At 46.2% G+C, this 21,511-nt stretch overlaps 2 protein-coding genes and 1 non-coding gene across 5 annotated transcripts in view; 1 reads left to right on the forward strand and 2 right to left on the reverse strand.

Annotated features, from left to right (window-relative positions):
* TEX14 (testis expressed 14, intercellular bridge forming factor) overlaps positions 1 to 21,511 on the reverse strand; it is a 118,937-nt gene that overhangs the window by 49,155 nt on the left and 48,271 nt on the right. For all 3 annotated transcript variants that reach the window (XM_059148302.1, XM_059148301.1, XM_059148304.1), the window contains exons 3-10: positions 13,441 to 13,555; positions 12,550 to 12,715; positions 11,968 to 12,104; positions 6,766 to 6,847; positions 5,568 to 5,698; positions 4,312 to 4,425; positions 3,185 to 3,308; positions 99 to 277 (exon numbers count right to left, since the gene is read on the reverse strand). In XM_059148302.1, the coding sequence (XP_059004285.1) occupies positions 99 to 277; positions 3,185 to 3,308; positions 4,312 to 4,425; positions 5,568 to 5,698; positions 6,766 to 6,847; positions 11,968 to 12,104; positions 12,550 to 12,715; positions 13,441 to 13,555 (1,048 nt within the window). The remainder of the gene's footprint in view (positions 1 to 98; positions 278 to 3,184; positions 3,309 to 4,311; positions 4,426 to 5,567; positions 5,699 to 6,765; positions 6,848 to 11,967; positions 12,105 to 12,549; positions 12,716 to 13,440; positions 13,556 to 21,511) is intronic.
* Positions 7,964 to 9,240, forward strand: LOC131816022 (glyceraldehyde-3-phosphate dehydrogenase-like). Its single transcript, XM_059148305.1, has one exon. It carries the CDS (start codon positions 8,036 to 8,038, stop codon positions 9,035 to 9,037), a length of 1,002 nt encoding a protein of 333 aa, XP_059004288.1. The 5' UTR covers positions 7,964 to 8,035; the 3' UTR covers positions 9,038 to 9,240.
* Positions 13,745 to 13,962, reverse strand: LOC131817303 (small nucleolar RNA U3). The gene has a single exon (XR_009348484.1). It is a non-coding gene; the product is annotated as a small nucleolar RNA U3 (small nucleolar RNA).

Genomic DNA, 21,511 nt, shown 5'->3' on the forward strand with positions numbered 1-21,511 from the left:
CCTAACCTTGGCAGACAGGGCAAGGCATTTGGGAAACCTCTTTCTCACCAATGAGGAAGAGGCCGACCCAGATCAGATTCTTTCTCTACAGCACCCACCTTTCCATCATATACTCCAGGTTGGTGAGCCTTGCTTCTCCTGTGGAAACGATGTGGATGGCGTAGGAGCTGAGGGAGCGGTGGATAAACCCCCGGGAATGCAAATATCTCAGGGCGTCAGAAATCTGGAGCAGCAGGTGCACGATCACCTCCATGTGCAGCACGGGGAACTGGGAGCGCTGGAATCAAGGGAAAAAACAGCCAGGAACAACAGGGCCTGGGCCCCGGATGCTGCAGAATTCTTTGAGGTTTCCAAAGCCTTTTCAATTGTTCCTCACAGCTACCTAGAGTCCCCATTTTACACATGGGGAACGTGAAGCTCAGGGAGGTTAAATGACTGACCTAAAGTCCCACTGACCCAGGGCCCCTCTGGTTCCAAAGCTGGGCCCTTTCCCTGAACTGAGCTGCTTCACACCACAAAAAATGAGAAGAAAGTTCTCAAAGCCTGGTATGTGTATCCAGGGTGGGCTCACCACCACCACACCACCACAAATGAACCTGTCCTGCACCTCACCCCGTTCAAGCCTGTGCTGCTGGGAGAACCGGAAGTTTAAAGGACCAGTCCAGCCCCTACCCCAGTGAGATGACTGATACTAAGAGGAAAGAAATTCACTCACACCAACATATCTGGTTGATTAAAGTCATGTTGGTCTCTCCCCAGAGAAATGGCATTCTTTTGGGGGGAAAAAAAAAACTTATTATTGAAGTATAATTGGCATACAATGTTGTATTATTTTCAGGTGTACAACACAGTAATTCAACAATTCCGTACGTTACATAATGCTCACCGCAATAACTATAGTCACCGCCTGTCACCACACATTATAATAATATTATTGACTATATTCCCTACACTATACTTTTTGACTTATTTTATAACTGTTAAGCTTGTACCTCTTAATCCCCTTCACCTATTTTGCCCATTCCCTACCTTCTGCCCTTCTGGCAACCATGAGTTTGGTTTCTGTATTTATGAGTCTGTTTTTTTTTTTTTTAAGATTTTATTTATTTGACAGAGATCACAAGTAGGCAGAGCAGCAGGCAGAGAGGGGGAAGCAGGCTTCCTGCTGAGCAGAGAGCCTGTTGTGGGGCTCGATCCCAGGACCCTGAGTCCATGACCTGGGCCAAAGGCAGAGGCCTAACCCACTGAGCCACCGAAACACCTCTGAACTGGTATTTTCATTTTCTTTTTTTGTTAAAGATTTTATTTATTTATTTGAGAGAGAGAGAGCCCAAGCAGGGGAAGGGGCAGGCAGAGGGAGAAGCAGACTCCCCGCTGAGCAGGGAGCCTTACATGGAACTCAATCGCAGCACCCTGTGATCATGACCTGAGGCAAAGGAAGTTGCCTAACTAACTGTCACCCAGATACCCTGGCATTTTCGTTTTCTTTGCATAAGTACCTAGTAATGGAATTGCTAGATCATATAGCACTCCTATTTTTAATTTCCTCAGAAACTTCAATTCTATTTTCCAGTGGTTCCACCATTACATGCCCACCAACAGTGCAGAAGGGTTCCTTTTTCTCCATATCCTCGCCAACACTTACTTATTGTCTTTCCGATTCTAGCCATTCTGTCTGGTGTGAGGTGGTATCTCACTGTGGTTTTAATGTGAATTTCCCTAATGATAAGAGATGTTGAACATCCTCTCACGTCTGCCAGCTGTATGTCTTCTTTGGAAAAATGTCTATTGAGGTCCTCTGTCCATTTTAATGGGATTATTTAGCTCTTTTTCTAGTCAGTTGTGTTAAGTTCTTTATGTATTTTGGATATTAACTCCTTATCAGATATTTCCTTTGCAAATATATTCTTCCATTTAGTCAGATGCCTTTTTGTTTTGCTGATGGTTTCCGTGGCTGTACAAAACCTTTTTATTTTGGTGTAGTTCCAATAGTTTATTTTTGCTTTGGCTTTCCTTGCCTGAGGAGAAATATCCTTAAATATGTTGCTAAGGCCCATACCCAAGAGATTACTACCCATCATTTCTTTTAGGAGTTTGACGGTTTCAAGGCTCACATTTAGGTCTGTAATCCATTTTGAGTTTATTTTTGTGTATGGCATAACAAAGTGGTCCAGTTCCATTCTTCTGTATACGGCTGTCCAATTTTCCCAACAACATTTGATAAAGAGACTGCCTTTTCCCCATTGTATGTTGCTGCCTCCTTTGATGTACATTAACTGACCAGATAAGCATGGGTTTATTTCTGGACTCTCTATACTGCCCCCCAGAGAAATGGCATTTTCAGGTAATGCCTTCATCAAATGACAAGAGACAAAAAGGGACGGGAGGGAAGGAGAGATAACACTAATAGGAAGTGCTCAGGCAGGAGGAATGGCTAGCCATTTTGGGGTAAGGCCTTTCCTGGAGGGTCTCTTCTCACTCCTGCCCACCATCTGTAGAACAAAGTGATGGAGAAAGAAAAGCAAATGCTTCAGGACCTCTCTGAAGCCCACCTCAGGCCAAAGCACACTTCCTAGGGAGTCTGTAGGCCCTGAATGATGTTCCCACAAGAAAATTTGAAAAGTGAAAGGGAGTGACTCAGATGTGTATATAAACAAACCCCTTTCTACAGTAAAGGTCAGGAAAGGCACAAGTGAAAATACAGGGAATTAAACCAGGGGTTGGCACATCTTTGGTGGCTCAGTTGATTAAGCTGCTGCCTTCTGCTCAGGTCAATGTGGTAAGCCTGCTTCTTCTCCCTCTGCGTGCTGCTCCCTCTGCTTGTGCACATGTACTCTCTTTCTGTCAAATAAATAAATAATATCTGAAAGAAAGCAAGCCAGCCAGCCAGCCACAGGCCACTTGATTACAGTTAGCTAGAAATGCATCTGTTTGTTTCCTGGGTCCACTGAGCTCTTAGAGGTCCGATGAAAAAACAGGACAGACAACAATAAAACACTAGTTCCAACCAGGTGCTTATCAGCCGTAAATGGTGGATATATAGCCCTAGAAAGTAAAGAATTAGGACATTTATCTTCCCTGCAAACAAAAATGGAAACTTCACTGCTGGGGTAGGGGGAAGAGGGCAGCGGGGAGAAGTGGGGAGAGCATCAAGGGGAGGAAACGCTCAGAAACAGCCGCTTACCCGTTCATGGAGGACACTGAACAGTGTGCCGACCGTGACGCGCTCATACACAAGGCGGGTCTTCTCCAGGTCCTGGGACAGGCACACGGCCATCAGCTGCAGCAGGTGGGGGTGTCGGAGCTTGCTACAAAACAAAAGCAGCTTCAGATGTGGCTGAAAAAGGAAAAATGAGGGTTTTCCTTCCTTCTAGGCCCCTTGAACACATTCTAAACACACAGCATTTGTACATTATGTCTTTCTAAGAAAACAGGATGGTGGGGGGATGGGAGTAGGGGGATCTACGGCCTCTCATCGGTAACGACAATGCCAATGTCACCAAGAGCTACTGACCAAGGCACCCCATGGACATCATTCACATCCTAGCAACCCTCTGTAAGAAACAGATCATTATACTCATTTTTGAGATAAAGAAACCTAGGTCAGAGAGCTGTCAGGGACTTCCCCTAGGTCACAGACCCCTCAGTCTCATGGCAAAGTCCACACAGTGTACATGTGTTTTTCCAGCTTCCTTACAGTGACTTCCCCAAAAGGAAGAGGTTGGCCTCTGACACACCACTCGCAGGGGTTGAGTGGCCTACTCAAGGAACCAGATCCATTCACTCAGCAGTCCTGGACTGAAACCATGAACCAAGATCCTGCCTCAGCAAGAGCTAAAGGGCTAACCCCGAAGCCACAGGAAGCACAGGGCACTAGGGTACACCCCTGAGCATGTTCTCAATGGCAGAGACTCAGTTCCTCCGTTGTGTAGATCTCATGCACAGCCATGGTCTATGAAGACAGGACTGTGCATACTATCGTGATGAGCACAAGGCCAGAAAGGGGAAGGGCCTTGGGGGGCTGCTGGATGGGAGGCTGGACCATCAGAGACACAAGTTATGGAAGTGAATCAGTTAACAGAATTAAGCCACTCACTACCACTATCCCCACCACTCAGGCTACCCCTTAATTCCACCTTCTCTCTCTCGGTAGCCTTTGCAATCAAATAACCCATTCCAACAGTCAGGAAATACTGAGGCTGAGGGGGGCTGATCTCCACACCCCAGGGACAGTACTGTATAGCCCTGAACTTGGGTCTGTAAAGAGAGACCTGGACTGTAATGCATCAGGCCCCTGGACTTCCTTCTCACCTGCTATGCTCCTGCTCTGCAATTAACAAATCAGCCAGCCTAAGCCTGCTGCAGTGAGGGTGGGTGGGGAGATTCAGCTCCTTCACTGTGACCCTGCTCCCATTCCACACCAGGCTGCAAGGACAAGGGAAAGCGTGAGCAGCAGGGAGTGAGCTGCTCTCCCAGCCAAAGACCAGAGAAGTGGTGTTACACAGAATCTATAAATCAGCCCCCACCCCCGCGCTCTTGAGTCCTCCCTCCCCATCCTCTCATACTCCAACCCCCATAACCTAAAGCACCCTGGGGGAACTTAGTATAGGTGACAAGAAGTCATTGAAGGATTCAAGGGCAGGAATGACTCGATCAGGTCTGCATCTTAGAAAGCCAACAGCACCAGCAGTGTGGGGAATGGTAGGAAGGGGTGTCAGGGAATGGAGGGACTGGCTAGGAGGCCAGTCTGGATGAAGGGTGCTGATGACTTTGACAAAGACCACAGCAATAGGACAGAAATGAAGGGACCTGGCTACAAATCTGGGGCAAAGGCAGGAAACAAAGGGTGTAGGGGACAGAGGGCCTCAGGAGGCCAGCAGAGGCCTTTTCAGAAGGGTGTTTCTTTGAGGCATGGAGGAACCATCCAGGTTCAAGGAGGGCAACAGACCTGGGGCATGACAACTCTTAGGACCCTGCAGGGGCCAGGTCTCTGGGGACTGAAAACACCCCAGGGACTTCTGTCATAGCCAAATCCCATTACTGCTGCCCCTGCAGCAGCTGGCTGCTGAGAGCTACAGCTGATGCCTGTTCCGATTCCACGGAAGCCTCAGTCAATCCTCTGGCCTATATCAGAGGCCGGATAGTCACCATTAAACTGCCTCAAACTCTTTAGAAAACAGAAAGTTTAGAACAGCATCATGAGTAATCCTTTAGAGTAGCTTTTCTCAATGGAGAGGGGGTGGAATCTAGCAATGTCTCTAGACACTCTGGTTGTCACAGTCCTAACTGCGAGGGAAGGGGGTCACTGGAGGTTGCTGCTGGCATCTAATGAGTAGAAACCAGAGATGCTCTTAAATCTCCTACAAGGCACAGGACAGCCCCCAATGACAAAGGGTACCGGCTAAAATTACATCAGTAGTGTCCAGGTTGAGAAACCCTGATTTAGACATCTGTTCTTCATGTTTCCTTGTGTTGGAAGAGAAAGCCTCCACACTTAAAGGAGTCACGTGAAGCCCACCCTTCCTGTGGGACTACGTCAGACCTCCCACAGGCCAGCTGCTGCTCACTTGGTCATGACCATGTAGGGGCCACTGAAGAAAGAGAAAGTAGGCTCATCATCAGCTTGAATCACTTCCTTTTCTCCGATTACTGGGAGAGATCCTAGGTAGGCCAGCTGTGCTCCCCCTGTGAGATAAAACTGAAAGCAGAGCACAGGTTCAAATCAAGGGGAGAGAAGAGGAAAAGTAAAATGCCCCAAGAATCTTGTCAGCCAGCCAAAAGTAACAATATCTGCTACTGACCAACCTGCTGAACTCCCCCATGCCCTGGACACTATTCTTTAATTTGTGCTCTCTTTAATCTGCCTAGAACCCCTGCAAGGTTGTAATATTCCTTGTCTTTCATTAGTGAGGAAACCAAAGCTCATGAAAAGAGGTCAGACACCCGCCTGAAGTTCTAGGTTGAGGTTCAGGCCCCCACAGAACCCAGGCCAAAACACAACAAAAGCTGACACTCCTCCTTCCCCTCCCCACCAAGGCTTCCTTAGCACAACCAAGAGATGCAGGGCTAGAGACTAAAATGTCAGCAAGCAGCACCCAAGACCCCCAGCCACATGCCCAAATGTCTCTCTTTGTTGAGCAGAACCAAGAACCCAAAAGATACGATTTTCCCTCAAAATATTTCTCAGTTTAAAATCTCAATTCCTTAAAGGCATTCCAACAAAAACTTATGGAGGGCCAGTCTATGGAGGGTCAATCACAAAGAAGACTGGGGGTGGGGCGGTGTGGAGGGGTGTTGAGCGGGGCACCTAGCTGGCTCAGTCGCAAGAGCTCGTGACTCCTTATCTCTTGGAATCTTGATCTCTTGCTCTCAGGCTCCCGAGTTCAAGCCCCACACTGGGTGTAGAGATTACTTAAATACATAAATAAACTTCAACACACACACACACACACACAAGACCCCAGGGGTCAGTAGAGGTCTCTGCTCCTCTTCAAGGAGACAAGTCTGGGGCCCTCACTGGGAATTAAAGGAACATTTTCTAAACTCTCCCAATGTAACCCAAGGTCATTCAAGGGAAATTTTCAGGGCTTTCTCCATTTTTCAGTCAGACAGGAACACTGAGGGGTCACTGTCCTGCAGAAGAGAACGACTTCTCCAGAGGGGATATGGAAGAGCTGCACAAAGGGGGGAAAGGGGGCCAGAGCCAGGGCCAGGTGGCTCTCCAGTTGACCCCCAAAATGCTGGGTGTCCACAGCAACCTCTTACCTTCCCAAAGCCAAAGCTGTAGATATTCTGTGCAGAAATGACTCCAGCTTTAAGCAGTCGATTAGGAGAGCCATTAGGGTTTCTAGAAATAGTTTTAAATGGAAGAAAATTTAAGAGTTAACCACCTATATATCCAGAGGAAAAAGCTGAACCAAGCTATGAAAATGTGTAGTTGATTTTGTCTTGACTACTTGACTTTTTATCCTGGAACTACAGATGATATAATAGCCAGTCTGTGAGCGGGCCCTGTGATTTCTACCTCCTGGTAATCCTGCCTTTATGGTCAAATAGGGCAGATCCGTTAGCCCAACTAGACACTGAAGAAATGACAGACTGGGGACACCTGGGTGGCTCAGAGGGTTGAGCCTCTGTCTTCGGCTCGGGTCGTGATCTCAGGGTCCTGGGATCGAGCCCCGCATCGGGCTCTCTGCTCAGCGGGGAGCCTGCTTTCTCCTCTCTCTCTCTGCTTGCCTCTCTGCCTACTTGTGATCTCTGTCTGTCAAATACATAAATAAAATCTTTAAGAAAAAAAAAAAAGAAGGAAAAAAAGAAATGACAGACTGGTTTAATTCCAAGACGAAATCCATCTGGGCTTCTGTTCTAAAGATGCTCTGATTACTTGCTCTACAGGAGACCAGCTGCCATGTTGTGAGGACATTCCAGTAGCCTGTGGAGAAGCCCAACACTCTGGCCCAATCTGTCAGCCGTGTGACTATGCCTTCTTGGAACTGGATCCTCCAGACCCAGTCAAACCTTCAGATGATAAAGCCCCACCTGATATCTTGACTACAACTTTGTAAGAAATCCTGAGCCAGGGACGCCTGGGTGGCTCAGTTGGTTGAGCAGCTGCCTTCGGCTCAGGTCATGATCCCAGCATCCTGGGTTCGAGTCCCACATCGGGCTCCTTGCTCGGCGGGGAGCCTGCTTCTCCCTCTGCCTGCCATTCTGTCTGCCTGTGCTCGCTCTCTGTCTGATAAATAAATAAAATCTTTAAACAAACAAAAAAAAAATCCTGAGCCAGATCCATACAGCTAAGGCATTCCCTGAGTCCTGACCCACAGAAAGTACACGAGATACAAATGTTTATTGCTATTTGAAACTGCTAAGTTTGAGGAGGTTGGGGTGGATTCATTATGCAGCAGTAGATAATGAATTCAGATAGTCAAAGCTGGAAAAAATCAAAAGATATCTTATCCAGGCTCTCTGCTCTTCCCCGTTCGACAGACAGCCGCATCTTCAGGTGCAGTGCCAGCCGCGTGCCCGAGACACGATGGTGAAGGTCGGAGTGAACGGATTTGGCCGTATTGGGCGCCTGGTCACCAGGGCTGCTTTTAACTCTGGTAAAATGGATATTGTCGCCATCAATGACCCTTTCATTGATCTCAACTACATGGTCTACATGTTCCAGTATGATTCTACCCACGGTAAATTCAACGGCACAGTCAAGGCTGAGAACGGGAAGCTTGTCATCAATGGGAAGTCCATCTCCATCTTCCAGGAGCGAGATCCCGCCAACATCAAATGGGGCAATGCTGGTGCTGAGTATGTTGTGGAGTCCAGTGGGGTCTTCACCACCATGGAGAAGGCTGGGGCTCACTTGAAGGGCGGGGCCAAGAGAGTCATCATCTCTGCTCCTTCTGCTGATGCCCCCATGTTCATGATGGGTGTGAACCATGAGAAGTATGACAACTCCCTCAAGATTGTCAGCAATGCCTCCTGTACCACCAACTGCTTGGCTCCTCTGGCCAAGGTCATCCATGACAACTTTGGCATTGTGGAGGGACTCATGACCACCGTCCATGCCATCACTGCCACCCAGAAGACTGTGGACGGCCCCTCTGGGAAGCTGTGGCGTGACGGCCGAGGGGCTGCCCAAAACATCATCCCTGCTTCCACTGGTGCGGCCAAGGCTGTAGGCAAGGTCATCCCTGAGCTGAATGGGAAGCTCACTGGCATGGCCTTCTGTGTCCCCACCCCCAACGTGTCTGTTGTGGATCTGACCTGCCGCCTGGAGAAAGCTGCCAAATATGATGACATCAAGAAGGTGGTGAAGCAGGCATCAGAGGGCCCCCTTAAGGGCATCCTGGGGTATACTGAGGACCAGGTTGTCTCCTGCGACTTCAACAGTGACACCCACTCCTCTACCTTCGATGCTGAGGCTGGCATTGCTCTCAATGACCACTTTGTCAAGCTCATTTCCTGGTATGACAATGAATTTGGCTACAGCAACCGGGTGGTGGACCTTATGGTCCACATGGCCTCCAAGGAATAAGAGCCCCCTGAACCACCAGCCCCAGCCAGAGCAAGAGGAAGAGAGAGGCCCTCAGCTGCTGGGGAATCCCTGCCCCAACTTATCCCCTAAAACACTGAGAATCTCCCAACCTCCACTGTTTCCATCCCAGACCCCCTGAAGAAGGGGAGGGGCTTGGGGAGCCCTACCTTGTCATGTACCATCAATAAAGTATACTGTACCCAGCCAAAAAAAAAAAAAAAAAAAAGATATCTTATCCAACTTTTATTTTTATAAGTGGGACAAATGAAGCCCAGAGAAGGGGGAACCTGCTGGTCTGGGGTCACAGAGAAGCAGGAGGGACGAGACCCTGATGCTGCTCATTCCAGCCACTGCTCTTCCCGCATATCACACCCAAACCACACCTGCACACTGGGACCCCCATGAACTAAAGGTGTCTTAAGAGGAGTGGCTTACATTTCTTTCACTCCCAGAGGCTGACACAGAGCCATGCATGCAGCACTTGCTCAGTTAATGCTTTCTGATGCAGCAGTTCGGGCTCAGACTGAAGGACAAAACATTCTGCTACTGCTGGAGCAAATGACAAAGGAGCTGCGGGTGACAGCGTGTACTCATCCTCACCCCACGCGAGCTCTGTGAGGCTCCATGTGCTTTTCATGATAGCTCACTTTTCATGAGCTATACCTTCTGCACTTTAAGCTGCTATAAAGTTTAAGTGAAGATCCAGGGGACAGCCAACTGCCTCCTGCGCAGGGGCACAGATTTTGAGGTGGCAGAAGGGCAGGATACCCCACTGACATGGCTCCCTCTGCCCAGCTGGGGCCCCCTGGCTGTGTGAGTGGCTCTTCAGAGGGTATGAGCTCTACTGAAGTAGAGGAGCTGGCAGTTCCCCGGTGGCGACTCAGGCAACAACTGCACTCAGACCAACCCCATTTCTTGCTCTTTTACCTAAATTCCTCAGGCCATGTCTATGTAAGCGAACTCAGCTGGGGGGGTGGGGGGGAGACTCCGGTTATTCACAAACATCCAACCACCTGTCCTTCTCAATTCGTGTTTTTCTTTGCCCCAACCAGGCTCTGTGTAAACACGTACCTGTGAGGAATCTTACCTGACATGGCCCCACTCAGATCTGAGAGGCCATTTCTTATCTCACTGACTCAGGTGGTTTCTTTACATTAAAAAAGGGGGAATGTGTGTACTTCCACTCCCATTAGGCACTCTGAGGTCCAACCCCATAAAAAGAATATTTCATCTAACTATAAAGTAGATGCTACATCTAGATTAGTGACTGAAGTTGTTTCTCAATACTTTATTTTGATTTTCCTTGAGGCTGGCGCACATTCCAACAAGCAGTGAAGGGCTGGTAGTGAGTAACACAGACATGGGTCTTGCCCTCTTGGTGTTGTAGAACTGTATAAAATTTCTGGTCATGAGAGACTCTGTTTTGAAGCTCCATCTTCCTTTCTAACTAATGAACTCCAGGAGCAACAATGGTTTTACAAGCAGTTGCCAGTAAGACTCAACAGAACAAATGGCATTCACGCCATAAAACTGTTGGTATGAACTTTAACACAAAATAGTTAACAAATGCCTATAAAGGGCAGTTTCATTTGACAATATCAATAAAACAGAGAGTAATCAGAAACAGCTCAAACAGTTAGCACCAGTTAACAGGGTTTTTTTCCCTCTTCTTTATCTGTTATATAATTACTACCTACTTCTTCTTTCTCATAAATAAGGCTCACTTTCCCTCATTTTTCTGCTTGCTACCAGAATCTGTGCTTCCTGAATCTGTGCTTCCTGTGCAATTCTGATACCCCTAAATAAAAGGCCTTTGTCTCTTGTTCAGTTTCACCTCCTTTTCTTAGTTGGCAGTGTTCAGTCTTATTAGAAACGAGCACGAACATATAGAAATAAAATCATTACAAACTGGGACAAGTCTCTCCAAACTCTGAATGAGGGAGCTCCACACAAAGGGGAGTAGCAAGGGCCGGCAAAGAGGTGGCAGGAGTTGGACCCAGTAGGGCCTCCAGGATCAGATAAGGGATTTGGGAGTTTATCCTGATAGGTACAGAGAATGCCTTAAAGTGTTTTTAGCAGAGAGTGGCACAACTCCATTTCCATTTTTAAAAGGTTATTCTAGAAGGTGACCCACAAGAGTGGCACCAAGAGGAGCAGTTAGGAGTAACTACGCCTCAAGGGAATTAACTTATCTTTCCTGAGAAGCAATATCCAGCTCATAGGAAGAAAACCAGACTTGCTCAGGGAAGGACAGGAAGAGAGAGCCTGTGAAGGTGTGACAAGTCTAGCAACCCTGATTACAGAAAGTAATGTCATCAGAGAAAATCAAAATGGAAAGGATTCCATGAGTACAAACCCTAAGTCAACAAAGCCCTAAGAATTTAAAAGAACTAGGTAGTTGAGCATGGAAAGAAGCCTGAGGCCCTCCCCCTGCAGCTGTGATGGGGGCATGGAGGCTGCCCACCCCACTAGCATCAGATCTCTCACACTGGCTTAAAACAGCTTGAGGAAGGTAAGTTAAGCATTCGTGTTCTTTTCCTATCTTAGGAATAAAGGAGCATTATTTCCATGATTTGGGAGATGACACAAAAGCCAGTTGGCTGCTCTGCTGAGAAGGAATTTTCTGCTGGGCTCCTCAGACCTGCAAATTTCTTTTTTTGCTAGCCACTAACCACAGGGTGGCTCCCACTAGAGCCCAGACCACTCTCCCCCGACCCCACATTCCTGCATGGGGGCAGGGCAGCAGAAGGTGCTCCTCTGGATGCTATTGCAGGGGCCAAGGCCTCTCTGCCGGAGCTCACCACTTAGAGTGGGCCAGATGCCAGACAAGACCCCATATGGAGGGAAACTTGGTGGTCCACATTGCAGGGCTCCTACAAGGAAGGCTGGGGTGACACCAAATATCGCACACTGTTCAAGGCAGCACTCACCCCTGTATGAGACCACCAAACCGGGACGGGCCGCAGATGAGCCGCTGCGGGGAGTCGATCTTCTTCAGGAGGTCACAGGAGAAACCCTGTATGATGGCTTGCATGTGCGAGGCACAGCGCTGCATGAACTCCACCATCTGCAACACACCGTGAAGATGTTCAATGCTGGAGCGAACTAAGAGCTATCCTGGCCTTCAGTGGACCTGGGACAGTCTGACCTGAATGATCTGAGGAGCCAGGAGTCCCTGACAGGGAAATCTCTGCAAAGGGTAGGGCCCAGGTGATTTTTTACAGGAATGGAATGTTTCCAGGGAGGGGATTTGGCAATAATTTCCTCCAACTCCCTGGTTCCTCAAAAAGTTCTCCCTCCTCACTGAATGGATGATCAAAAAGATTCACTAGATTTGCCTGAGAGTTTATAGCTGGTTAACTTGCTTCAATCCAGGCCTGTGTATCCAGTGCCATTAGGCAAGGCCAGTGTAAGCCCTGTCCTGTCCCCAGGATCAGCTCCTCCCCGCTCCCTGGGCTCCCGATTCCTAGCTCAGTGCTCTGCCTTGGCTGTGGTTACAGAGCGGATCTCACCGCGGTGCTGCGCTCCTTCCCGGATGTCAGAGCCCAAGTCTGCGGGTTTCGACCCTTCTCATCATGGAGTCGAAGATCACCCCCTGCATCCAGCAGTTTGCTGAGGATCCACTGATTGCCTGAAAATGCTGCTGCGTGAACAGGAGTACTTCCATCAAAGCAGCGGCTGGAAGGGGAGGTGCTTGTATCAGTGTCTGTAATCTCCTCCCTTCCACAGAACGGGGTGAGGGATTCGATGGCTGACACAAGGCTCCCTTTCTCCAAAGGCAACCTTTGGGAGGAGGATTATAATACCATTTGCGAGGCTATGCCAATAGGAGCTTTATACACACCCCCTTTTTCCACCCTTACCTTTCTACCCTTCGAGGTGGTATCATGTTCCAAATAGATAAGAAAACAAAAGGGCAAAGCTGAGATACATACCCAGGTATGGGTCTCGTTCTAAATCTGGTGTTCCTTTTCCCATTGTCCCTTGGTATTAGCTGCTCTGAAACAATTTTCTTCATGTCTGTAGTGTCCTGCAGTCAGGGTGGTGATGCATATCCTAACCAGAGATCAACCCTCTCAAGTGAGAATATCTCTATCTCCCAATCCTATGGTAGAGGCCTGCAAAACCCTAATGCCAGCAATCTGATTAAGAATCTACAACACAGGGACGCCTGGGTGGCTCAGTTGGTTAAGCAGCTGCCTTCGGCTCAGGTCATGATCCCAGCGTCCTGGGATCGAGTCCCACATCGGGCTCCTTGCTCCGCAGGGAGCCTGCTTCTCCCTCTGACTCTGCCTTCCACTCTGTCTGCCTGTGCTTGCTCTCGCTCGCTCTCTCTCTGACAAATAAATAAATAAAATCTTAAAAGCATACTATTCTCTAGATAGTGATATTATTATACTTACTGATTTGGATCAGATCCATAATCCACCAGAACATCAACCACCTTCGTAAGACCTAATAATGCTGCAACGAAAAGTGCAGTCTGACCAAGAGAATTAACTGCATCAACATAAACCCCTGCAAAATAAATTGAAAAAACAATACGAACATCAGAGAGCTTCTGAAAACAAGACTAGAAACATGCTTAACAAAACAAAGTAAGCTAAAGAACTCAAAAACAGGGAAAAAAAAAAAAAAAAGCACTTAACCAAAACAACACCTACGCAAAAAAAAGAACTTGAATGCTGTCTTTAACTAATAAGGAAAACCACTCAGACTGCGTTCTCTCCCTCTTGCTTCCCCAGAAAAAGGGAAGAAGAACGATCATCAATGGCAAATGGCAGTCACAAAACGCAACACCAAACGCCGGCTTCACGCTCAGGAGAGAACACCACGCCTCCTCCTCGTGGTTTTGGGTACTCTACACATTCAGAGAAACTTCTCTAGTAACGAACTATAGAAATGATCCCTGAAAGTATAGTCTTAACCCTGCACCGCCCGACTTTCCGGGGTGAAAGAAAACCATATACATTTTACATATGGTGACTTTTCAAAATAAAGTTACCATCCCGCAAAATGTAGACTAGCATGTGTTTTCCAAAGAACTGTTCCATGACCAAAGTTCGACAAAGCGTTTTCGAACAATACGTTTCAGAAGACATCTCAAGTTATCACTAATTAACATGCAGCTGATAAACAGCCAATCGCAAGGCATTTTTCCCCACTCACCCCTTTCACCCATTGCCCGGCAGTTCCGACTCGTCAGTTTTACGTAGACTGCTGACGACTGCAAAGCGCGCCGGAACTCCAGGACGGGCCTCAGTTTAGACTGACAGTGGAACCGCTGAATCCTTTTTCCTCCCTCCGCCCTGCGAGGAAAACCTAAGTGGATGATGAAACCCATGACCCAAGCCAAAGACAGTTTTGCAGAGCACTCCCGGTTTTTAAACTTCATCCCGTCTAATTACCAGCCATATACGCGGTCTTTGGAATTTTTTTTTTTAAACAAATCAACTAATTTTTATTTACATAAAAGGCGTGCTTAAACAAAACAATACATAATTATGCTTAAAGATTCGGGAGCTCTTGGGAACGTGAGTGGCTCAGTTGGTTATACAACTGCCTTCGGCTCAGGTCACGATCCTGGAGTCCCAGTATCTAGTCCCGCATCAGGCTTCCTGCTTGGTGGGGAGTCTGCTTCTCCCTCTGACCCTCCCCCTCTCATGCGCGCGCGCGCGCTCTCTCTCTCTCTCAAATAAATAAAATCTTTAAAAAAAAAAAAAAAAAAGACTCAGGAGCTCTCAGCTCTTGGTCTAAAGACAAAACTCTACATAGCTTACCAGGCCATCAGTGGTCTGGCCCACACACCAGGTCTCCAGCCTTATTTTGCACCAGATTCCCTTTCACTTCAGTCATACTGAACTTCAGCCTTTTTGCTCACCATATTACCTTCTGCCACAGAGCCTTTGCAAAAACTCTTCCCTCAGACTGGAGTTCTCTCCCAATCCCTTCCCCAGCTTAACTGCAGTTCATCATTAAGACATCTGTCCAAGTGTCATTGTCTCAGGGAACAGTTCCCTGACCTCCTTCATCAGATCCAACATCTTCTCTGTGTGATTATTTGATTAATGCCTGCTCTTTGCTTGAGACTATGTCTGGGAAGGGCAGAGACTATGAAATGACCTTGTATACTCACAATATTCCAAACACCTAGTACTAAAAGAATGAATCTAAGCAAAGGTGTCTAGTGTAGAGAACTGGGCAAGACTGGGGTCTTTTTTTTTTTTTTTTTAAAGATTTTATTTATTTATTTGACAGAGAGAAATCACAAGTAGTCGGAGAGGCAGGCAGAGAGAGAGAGAGGGAAGCAGGCTCCCTGCTGAGCAGAGAGCCCGACGCGGGACTCGATCCCAGGACCCTGAGATCATGACCTGAGCCGAAGGCAGCGGCTTAACCCACTGAGCCACCCAGGTGCCCAAGACTGGGGTCTTTAACATTGTAATCTTTCATTTTAAAGTCATGGGGGGAAGAGAGTCACAAAACATTTTACCTAAATAGACAGTTGAGGATGGAGTCCTGGAGCCCACTAATATTTTAAGGGGCAAGTTGAAATGACAAAGCCAAAAAGTAGGGAGAGAAGGAAACCAAAAGAGGTAAGAGAAAAACCTGAACAAGTGGGTCACAGTGACAAAGGAGATAAGAGTTTCAAAAAGGAGGATCAGTCAACAGCATCAGACTGGAGAAATGTAGTGAGAAGGGTCAGTGTTCTTGGGGCACCTGGCTCAGTGGGTTGGGCCTCTCCATTCAGCTCAGGTCATGAACTCAGGCCATGAACTCCTGGGATCGGGAACCCACATCTGGCTCTCTACTCGGTGAGGAAGCTGCTTCCCCCTCTCTCTCTGCCTGCCTCTCTGCCTACTTGTGATGTGTGTGTGTGTGTGTGTGTGTGTGTGTGTGAAATAAATAAATAAATAAAAATATTTTTTTAAAAAAGAAGAAGAATCAGTGTTCTTGCTGAGAGCAGTGCTAGTGGGGTTCACATTTCTTACTGCTCAGGTCTCACTATGTTACAAGTATGTGTGGCATGTCTTCTTCCCTCCCAGACTGTCTCCCCTAACCTTCAGGGCAGAACTGCCAAATTTCTCTCTCTTCAGTACCAGTACTTGACCTACCTAGCCTAAGAGTAGATAGAGGAGAGCAGCAAAGAACAATGTGGGAAGACAATTCTCCACAGATGGCTCCTATGTCTCCAAATCAGAAAAGCAAGGTACTAACTGCTCTGTATTCTACACTATCTTTTTTTTTTTTTTTAAGATTTTATTTATTTATTTGTCAGGCATAGAGGGAGAGTGAGCGAGTGAGCACAGGCAGACAGAGGCAGAGGGAGAAGCAGGCTCCCTGCCGAGCAAGGAGCCCGATGCGGGACTCGATCCCAGGACGCTGGGATCATGACCTGAGCCGAAGGCAGCCACTTAACCAACTGAGCCACCCAGGCGTCTCTACACTATCTTTTTGAAGATGTTTATATACCAGACTTTGGAAAATACAGTCTTCTTTTAGACCAAAGGCAGGCATGCTCACTGTCCAGTATAATAAAGATAACAGTTTCCTTTGGAGCAAAGGGTACACTATCCATTAGAGAAAATAAGCTCAGGGTGCTTCTGCATACAGCAACCCACCACATGTGCAATGTTATATAGCTCTTTGCACGGCTCTGTGGGAATTAGGACTTGAGCAACCAGCACCAAAAAAACTAAAAGTCTAACTACTGTTGTTGCTATGAGTAATAAACTATCACTCAATTATGCGGGCACCTGGGTGGCTCAGTGGGTTAAAGCCTCTGCCTTCGGCTCAGGTCCTGATCCTGGGGTCCTGGGATAGAGCCCCGCATCAGGCTCTCTGCTCAGCAGGAAGCCTGCTTCCCTCTCTCTCTGTGCCTGCCTCTGCCTACTTATGATCTCTCTGTCAAATAAATAAAATCTTAAAAAACAAACAAACAAAAACTAGCACTCAATTCTGTGAACCAAGAGTCTCCTGTCTTCTGCCTGCTTCCATGTACCTGAAGCTGCATAATTTATAAAATCATAGATTATTCATAATTCTTGATAGGAAGAAACCACAGTTTAGGGAAGCAGACTGGTTAATTCCTGGAGCTCATGAAGTAAGAAATTAAATCAACCATGGCCTCCAAAGGCTTAGGGAGGCACTTAGAGAGGCAGACCAACAATTCTTGAGAAGATATAAAAGGCTGCAGAGAAAAATAGGTAGAAAACCACTGTCCCCACAATTTACATAACAGTCTTTTGGTAATTTCCTAGTAGAAAAGATTTATTCACTAATTCACTCATTCAACAAATATTTATTTCAGGCCGGGCCACACTGGGGTGGGATCATGACCTAAGCTGAAGGCAGCCACTTAACAAGCCAAGCTACCCAGGCACCTGGTGTTGGGAGTTTTTTTGATTACTGATTCCATTTCTTTGCTGGTTATCAGTCTGTTCAAATTTTCTATTTCTTCCTGTTTCAGTTTTGGTAGTTTATGTGTTTCTAGGAATTTATCCTTTCTTAGAGGTTGTCCAATTTGTTGGCATATAGTTTTTCATAATTATTTCTCTTACAGTTATTTGTATTTCTGTGGTGTTGTTATCTCTTCTCTCATTTGTGACGTTATTTGTTTGAGTTCTTTCTCTTTTTTTCTTATAAAGTTGGGCAAGAGGTTTATCCATTTTATCGATTTGTTTTTCTTCAAAAAACTAGCTCCTGGGGACACTTGGGTGGCTCAGTCAGTTGGGCATCTGCCTTTGGCTCAGGTCACGAACCCAGGATCATGTCCCACATCAGGCTCCTTGCTCAGCAGGGAGCCTGCTTCTCCCTCTGCTTGTGCTCACTAGCTCTCTCTCTCTCACTCTCTCTCTGACAAATAAATAAATAAGTTCCTGGTTTCATTGCTCTATTATTTTTTTAGTTTCTATATCACTTATTTCTACTCTATATTATTTCCTTCCATCTGCTGGTTTTAGATTTTGTTTCTTCTTTTTCTAGCTCCTTTAGGTGTAAGGTTATGTTATTTATTTGAGATTTTTCTTGCTTCTTGAGATAGGCCTGTATTGTTATCAGCTTCACTCTTAGAACCACTTTTGCAGCATCCCAAAGGTTTTGGACTTCTGTGGTTTCATTTTCGTTTGTTTCCATATACTTTTTTATTTCTTCTTTTATGTCTTAGCTGACCCATTTATTGTTTACTAGCTAGTCAAAACAGTATGGTACTGGCACAAAAATAGTCACATAGATCAACAGAACAGAATTGAAAACCCAGAAATAAACCCATAACTATACAGTACATTAACCTTCATCAAAGCAGGAAAGGATATCCAATGAGAAAAGGACAGTCTCTTCAACAAATGGTATTGGGGAAACCAGATAGCAACATGCAAAAGAAAAAAAAATTAGATCTTTTTTTTTTTTTTTTTTTTTTTTGAGAGAGAGAGGGTGCACAAGCAATGTGGCAGGGTGTTGAGGAAAAGGAAGAGAGAGAATCTTAACCCACTGAGCCACCCAGGCGCCCAAGGAAGAGAGAGAATCTTAAGCAGGCTCTACACCCAGCACAGAACCCAACACAGGGCTCGATCTCATGACCCCGAGATCATGACCTGAGCCAAAACCAACAGTCAGACACTTAACTGACTGAGCCACCCAGGCACCCAAGTATTACTTTCTTAAACCATAACAAAAATATATTAAAAATGGATTACCAATCTAAAAGTGAGACCTGAAACAACAAAAACCCTAGAAGAGATCACAGGCAGCAAACTCTTTGACATCAGCTATAGCAACTTTTTTCTAGATACGTCTCCTGAGGCAAGGGAAACAAAAGCAAAAATAAACTAATTTCATTAAAGTAATAAAACTTTTGCATAGTGAAGGGAACAATCAATAAAACTAAAAGACAACCTAGAGAATGGGAGAAGATATTTGCAAATGACATATCTGATAAAGGGTCAGTATCCAAAAGATATCGAGAACTTAAACAGCTCAACATCCAAAGAACAAATAATCCAACTAAGAAATCAGCAGTTGGGGTGCCTGGCTGGCTCAGTGGGTTAAAGCCTCTGCCTTCAGCTCAGGTCATGATCTCAGGGTCCTGGGATCAAGCCCCACGTCAGGCTCTCTGCTTGGCAGGGAGCCTGCTTCCCTTCCTCTCTCTCTGCCTGCCTCTCTGCCTACTTGTAATCTCTGTCTGTCAAATAAATAAATAAAATCTTAGAAAAAAAAAAAAGAACAGAAAAGAAATCGGCAGTAGACATGAATACACATTTCTCCAGACATCCAGGTGGCCCACAGACACATGAAAAAATGTTCACTATCATCACTCACCATCAGGGAAATGCAAATCAAAACTACAATGAGCTATCACCTCCTAACTCAGAATGCTAAAATCAACAATGAAAGAAACAACAGGAGTTGGTGAAGATGTGAAGAGAAAGGACCCTCCTGCACTGTTGGTGTTAATGCAAACTGGCACAGACACTTTAGAAAACAGTATGGAGGTTCTTCAAAAAGTTAAAAAAAAAAAAAAAAAAAGGATGCCTGGGTGGCTCAAATGGTTAAGCATCTGCCTTCAGCTTAGATCATGATTTGGGGACCTGGGATCCAGTTCTGTGTCAGGCTCCCTGCTCAGTAGGGAGCCTGTTTCTTCCTCTGCCTCTCATGAATAAATACATAAAATCTTAAAAAAAAAAAAAAAAGTTAAAAATGGGGACGCCTGGGTGGCTCAGTCCATTAAGCATTTACCTTTGGCTCAGGTCATGATCCCTGGGTCCTGGGATAGAGCCCTGCATTGGGATCCCTGCTCTGCAGGAAGTCCGCTTCTCCCCCTCCCACTTGCCCTGCTGTATTCCCTCTCTCGCTGTCTCTCTCTCTCTGCCAAAAAATAAATAAAATCTTAAAAGAAAAAAAGTTTAAAATGGAACTACCCTACAATCCAGCAATCGCACTCCTGGTTATCTACCCAAAGAATACAAAAACACTGATTCAAAGGGATATATGTACTCCAATGTTTATAGCAGTCTTATCTACATTAGTCAAGATGTGGAAGCAGTGCAAGCACTCACTGATTCATGAATGGATAAAGAAGATGTAGTATACATATACAAAGGAATATTATTCACCTATAAAAAGGAATGAAATAGGGGCTCCTGGGTGGCCTAGTGGGTAAAGCCTCTGCCTTCAGCTCAGGGTCCTGGGATCGAGCCCAGCATCAGGCTCTCTGCTCAGTGGGGAGCCTGCTCCCCAGCCCCCCAACCTGCCTCACTGCCTACTTGTTATCTCTGTCTGTCAAATATTTTTTAAAAAATGAAATATTGTCATTTGCAACAACATGGGTGGTGCTAGAGAGCATAATGTTAAGCTAAATAAGTTAGTCAGAAAAAGACAACTACCGTATGATTTCACTCACATGTAGAATTAGATTTGCCAACTTTTTGCAGCTCCTTTCAAATGTCTCTTATTTATTTATTTATGATTTTATTTACTTGACAGAGAGACACACAGGGAGAGAGAGAGAACACAAGCAGGAAGAGTGGGAAAGGGAAAAGCGGGCTTCCAACCAAGCAGAGAGTGGACTCGATCCCAGGCCCCTGGGAATCATGACCCGAGCTGAAGGCAGACGCTTAACTTACTGAGCCACCCAGGCACCCCAGATGTCTGCTTTTTAAAGGAAAGATTTTTCAGCCTTTGAGCCTGAGACTTTCAGCTCCCAGGAACTGTGACTACCCTTCTCATCTCTCAAAACAGCAGAAACTCCTGGGTCCTCTTTCACAGATGTTAACAGTGGAGGTGCTACACCAAAGCATTCGGCTCTGTACCATAGGACCTGTCAGCAAGAGAACCCTAGAGCTGTGGACAAAGTACAATGGTGCCGAGTTTGGGTGTAAATGTTTTTACCTGGAAATGACCAAATATTTAACTGGGTATGTGATTATACTCAGATTCATCTGAGCATTTGTTGGAGTATGTAAAAATAAAGATGGAAAAGGAATGGAAATACTGTCAGTAGGAATACATCTTTAATTCTTATCCCTTCCTCTCTTCTTTCATTCACTCAACAGTAAAAAACAACAACAACAACAACAAAAAACTCTGTGGTGTCTGGGGCTCAGGTGATTAAGCAAACAACTCTTTAAAAAAAGGGGGGGGGGTGCCTGGGTGCTCAGTGGGTTAAGCCTCTGCCTTCGGCTCAGGTCATGATCCCGGGGTCCTCGAATCAGGCTCCTCTCTGCTCAGCAGGGAGCCTGCTTCCTCCTCTCTCTCTCTCTCTCTGCCTGCCTCTCCGTCTACTTGTGATATCTCTCTGTCAAATAAATAAATAAAATCTTTAAAAAAAAAAAAAAAAGAGTTTATTTGACAGAGATAGAAAGTACAAGCAGGGATATCCTGGTAGTCCCAGGATTGAGTCCAGCATGGTGGCTCCCGGCGCAGAGGGGAGTCTGCTTCTCCCTCTGTCCTTCTCCCCTACTCACACACTAGTGCTCTCTC

This window comes from Mustela lutreola, chromosome 15 (assembly GCF_030435805.1).
Source record: "Mustela lutreola isolate mMusLut2 chromosome 15, mMusLut2.pri, whole genome shotgun sequence".
In the NCBI taxonomy this organism is placed as follows: Eukaryota; Metazoa; Chordata; class Mammalia; order Carnivora; family Mustelidae; genus Mustela; species Mustela lutreola.

Bases quoted from the DNA above. Each gene is read 5' to 3' on its own strand.
- LOC131816022 (XM_059148305.1), top strand. From the start codon at position 8,036: ATGGTGAAGGTCGGAGTGAACGGATTTGGCCGTATTGGGCGCCTGGTC.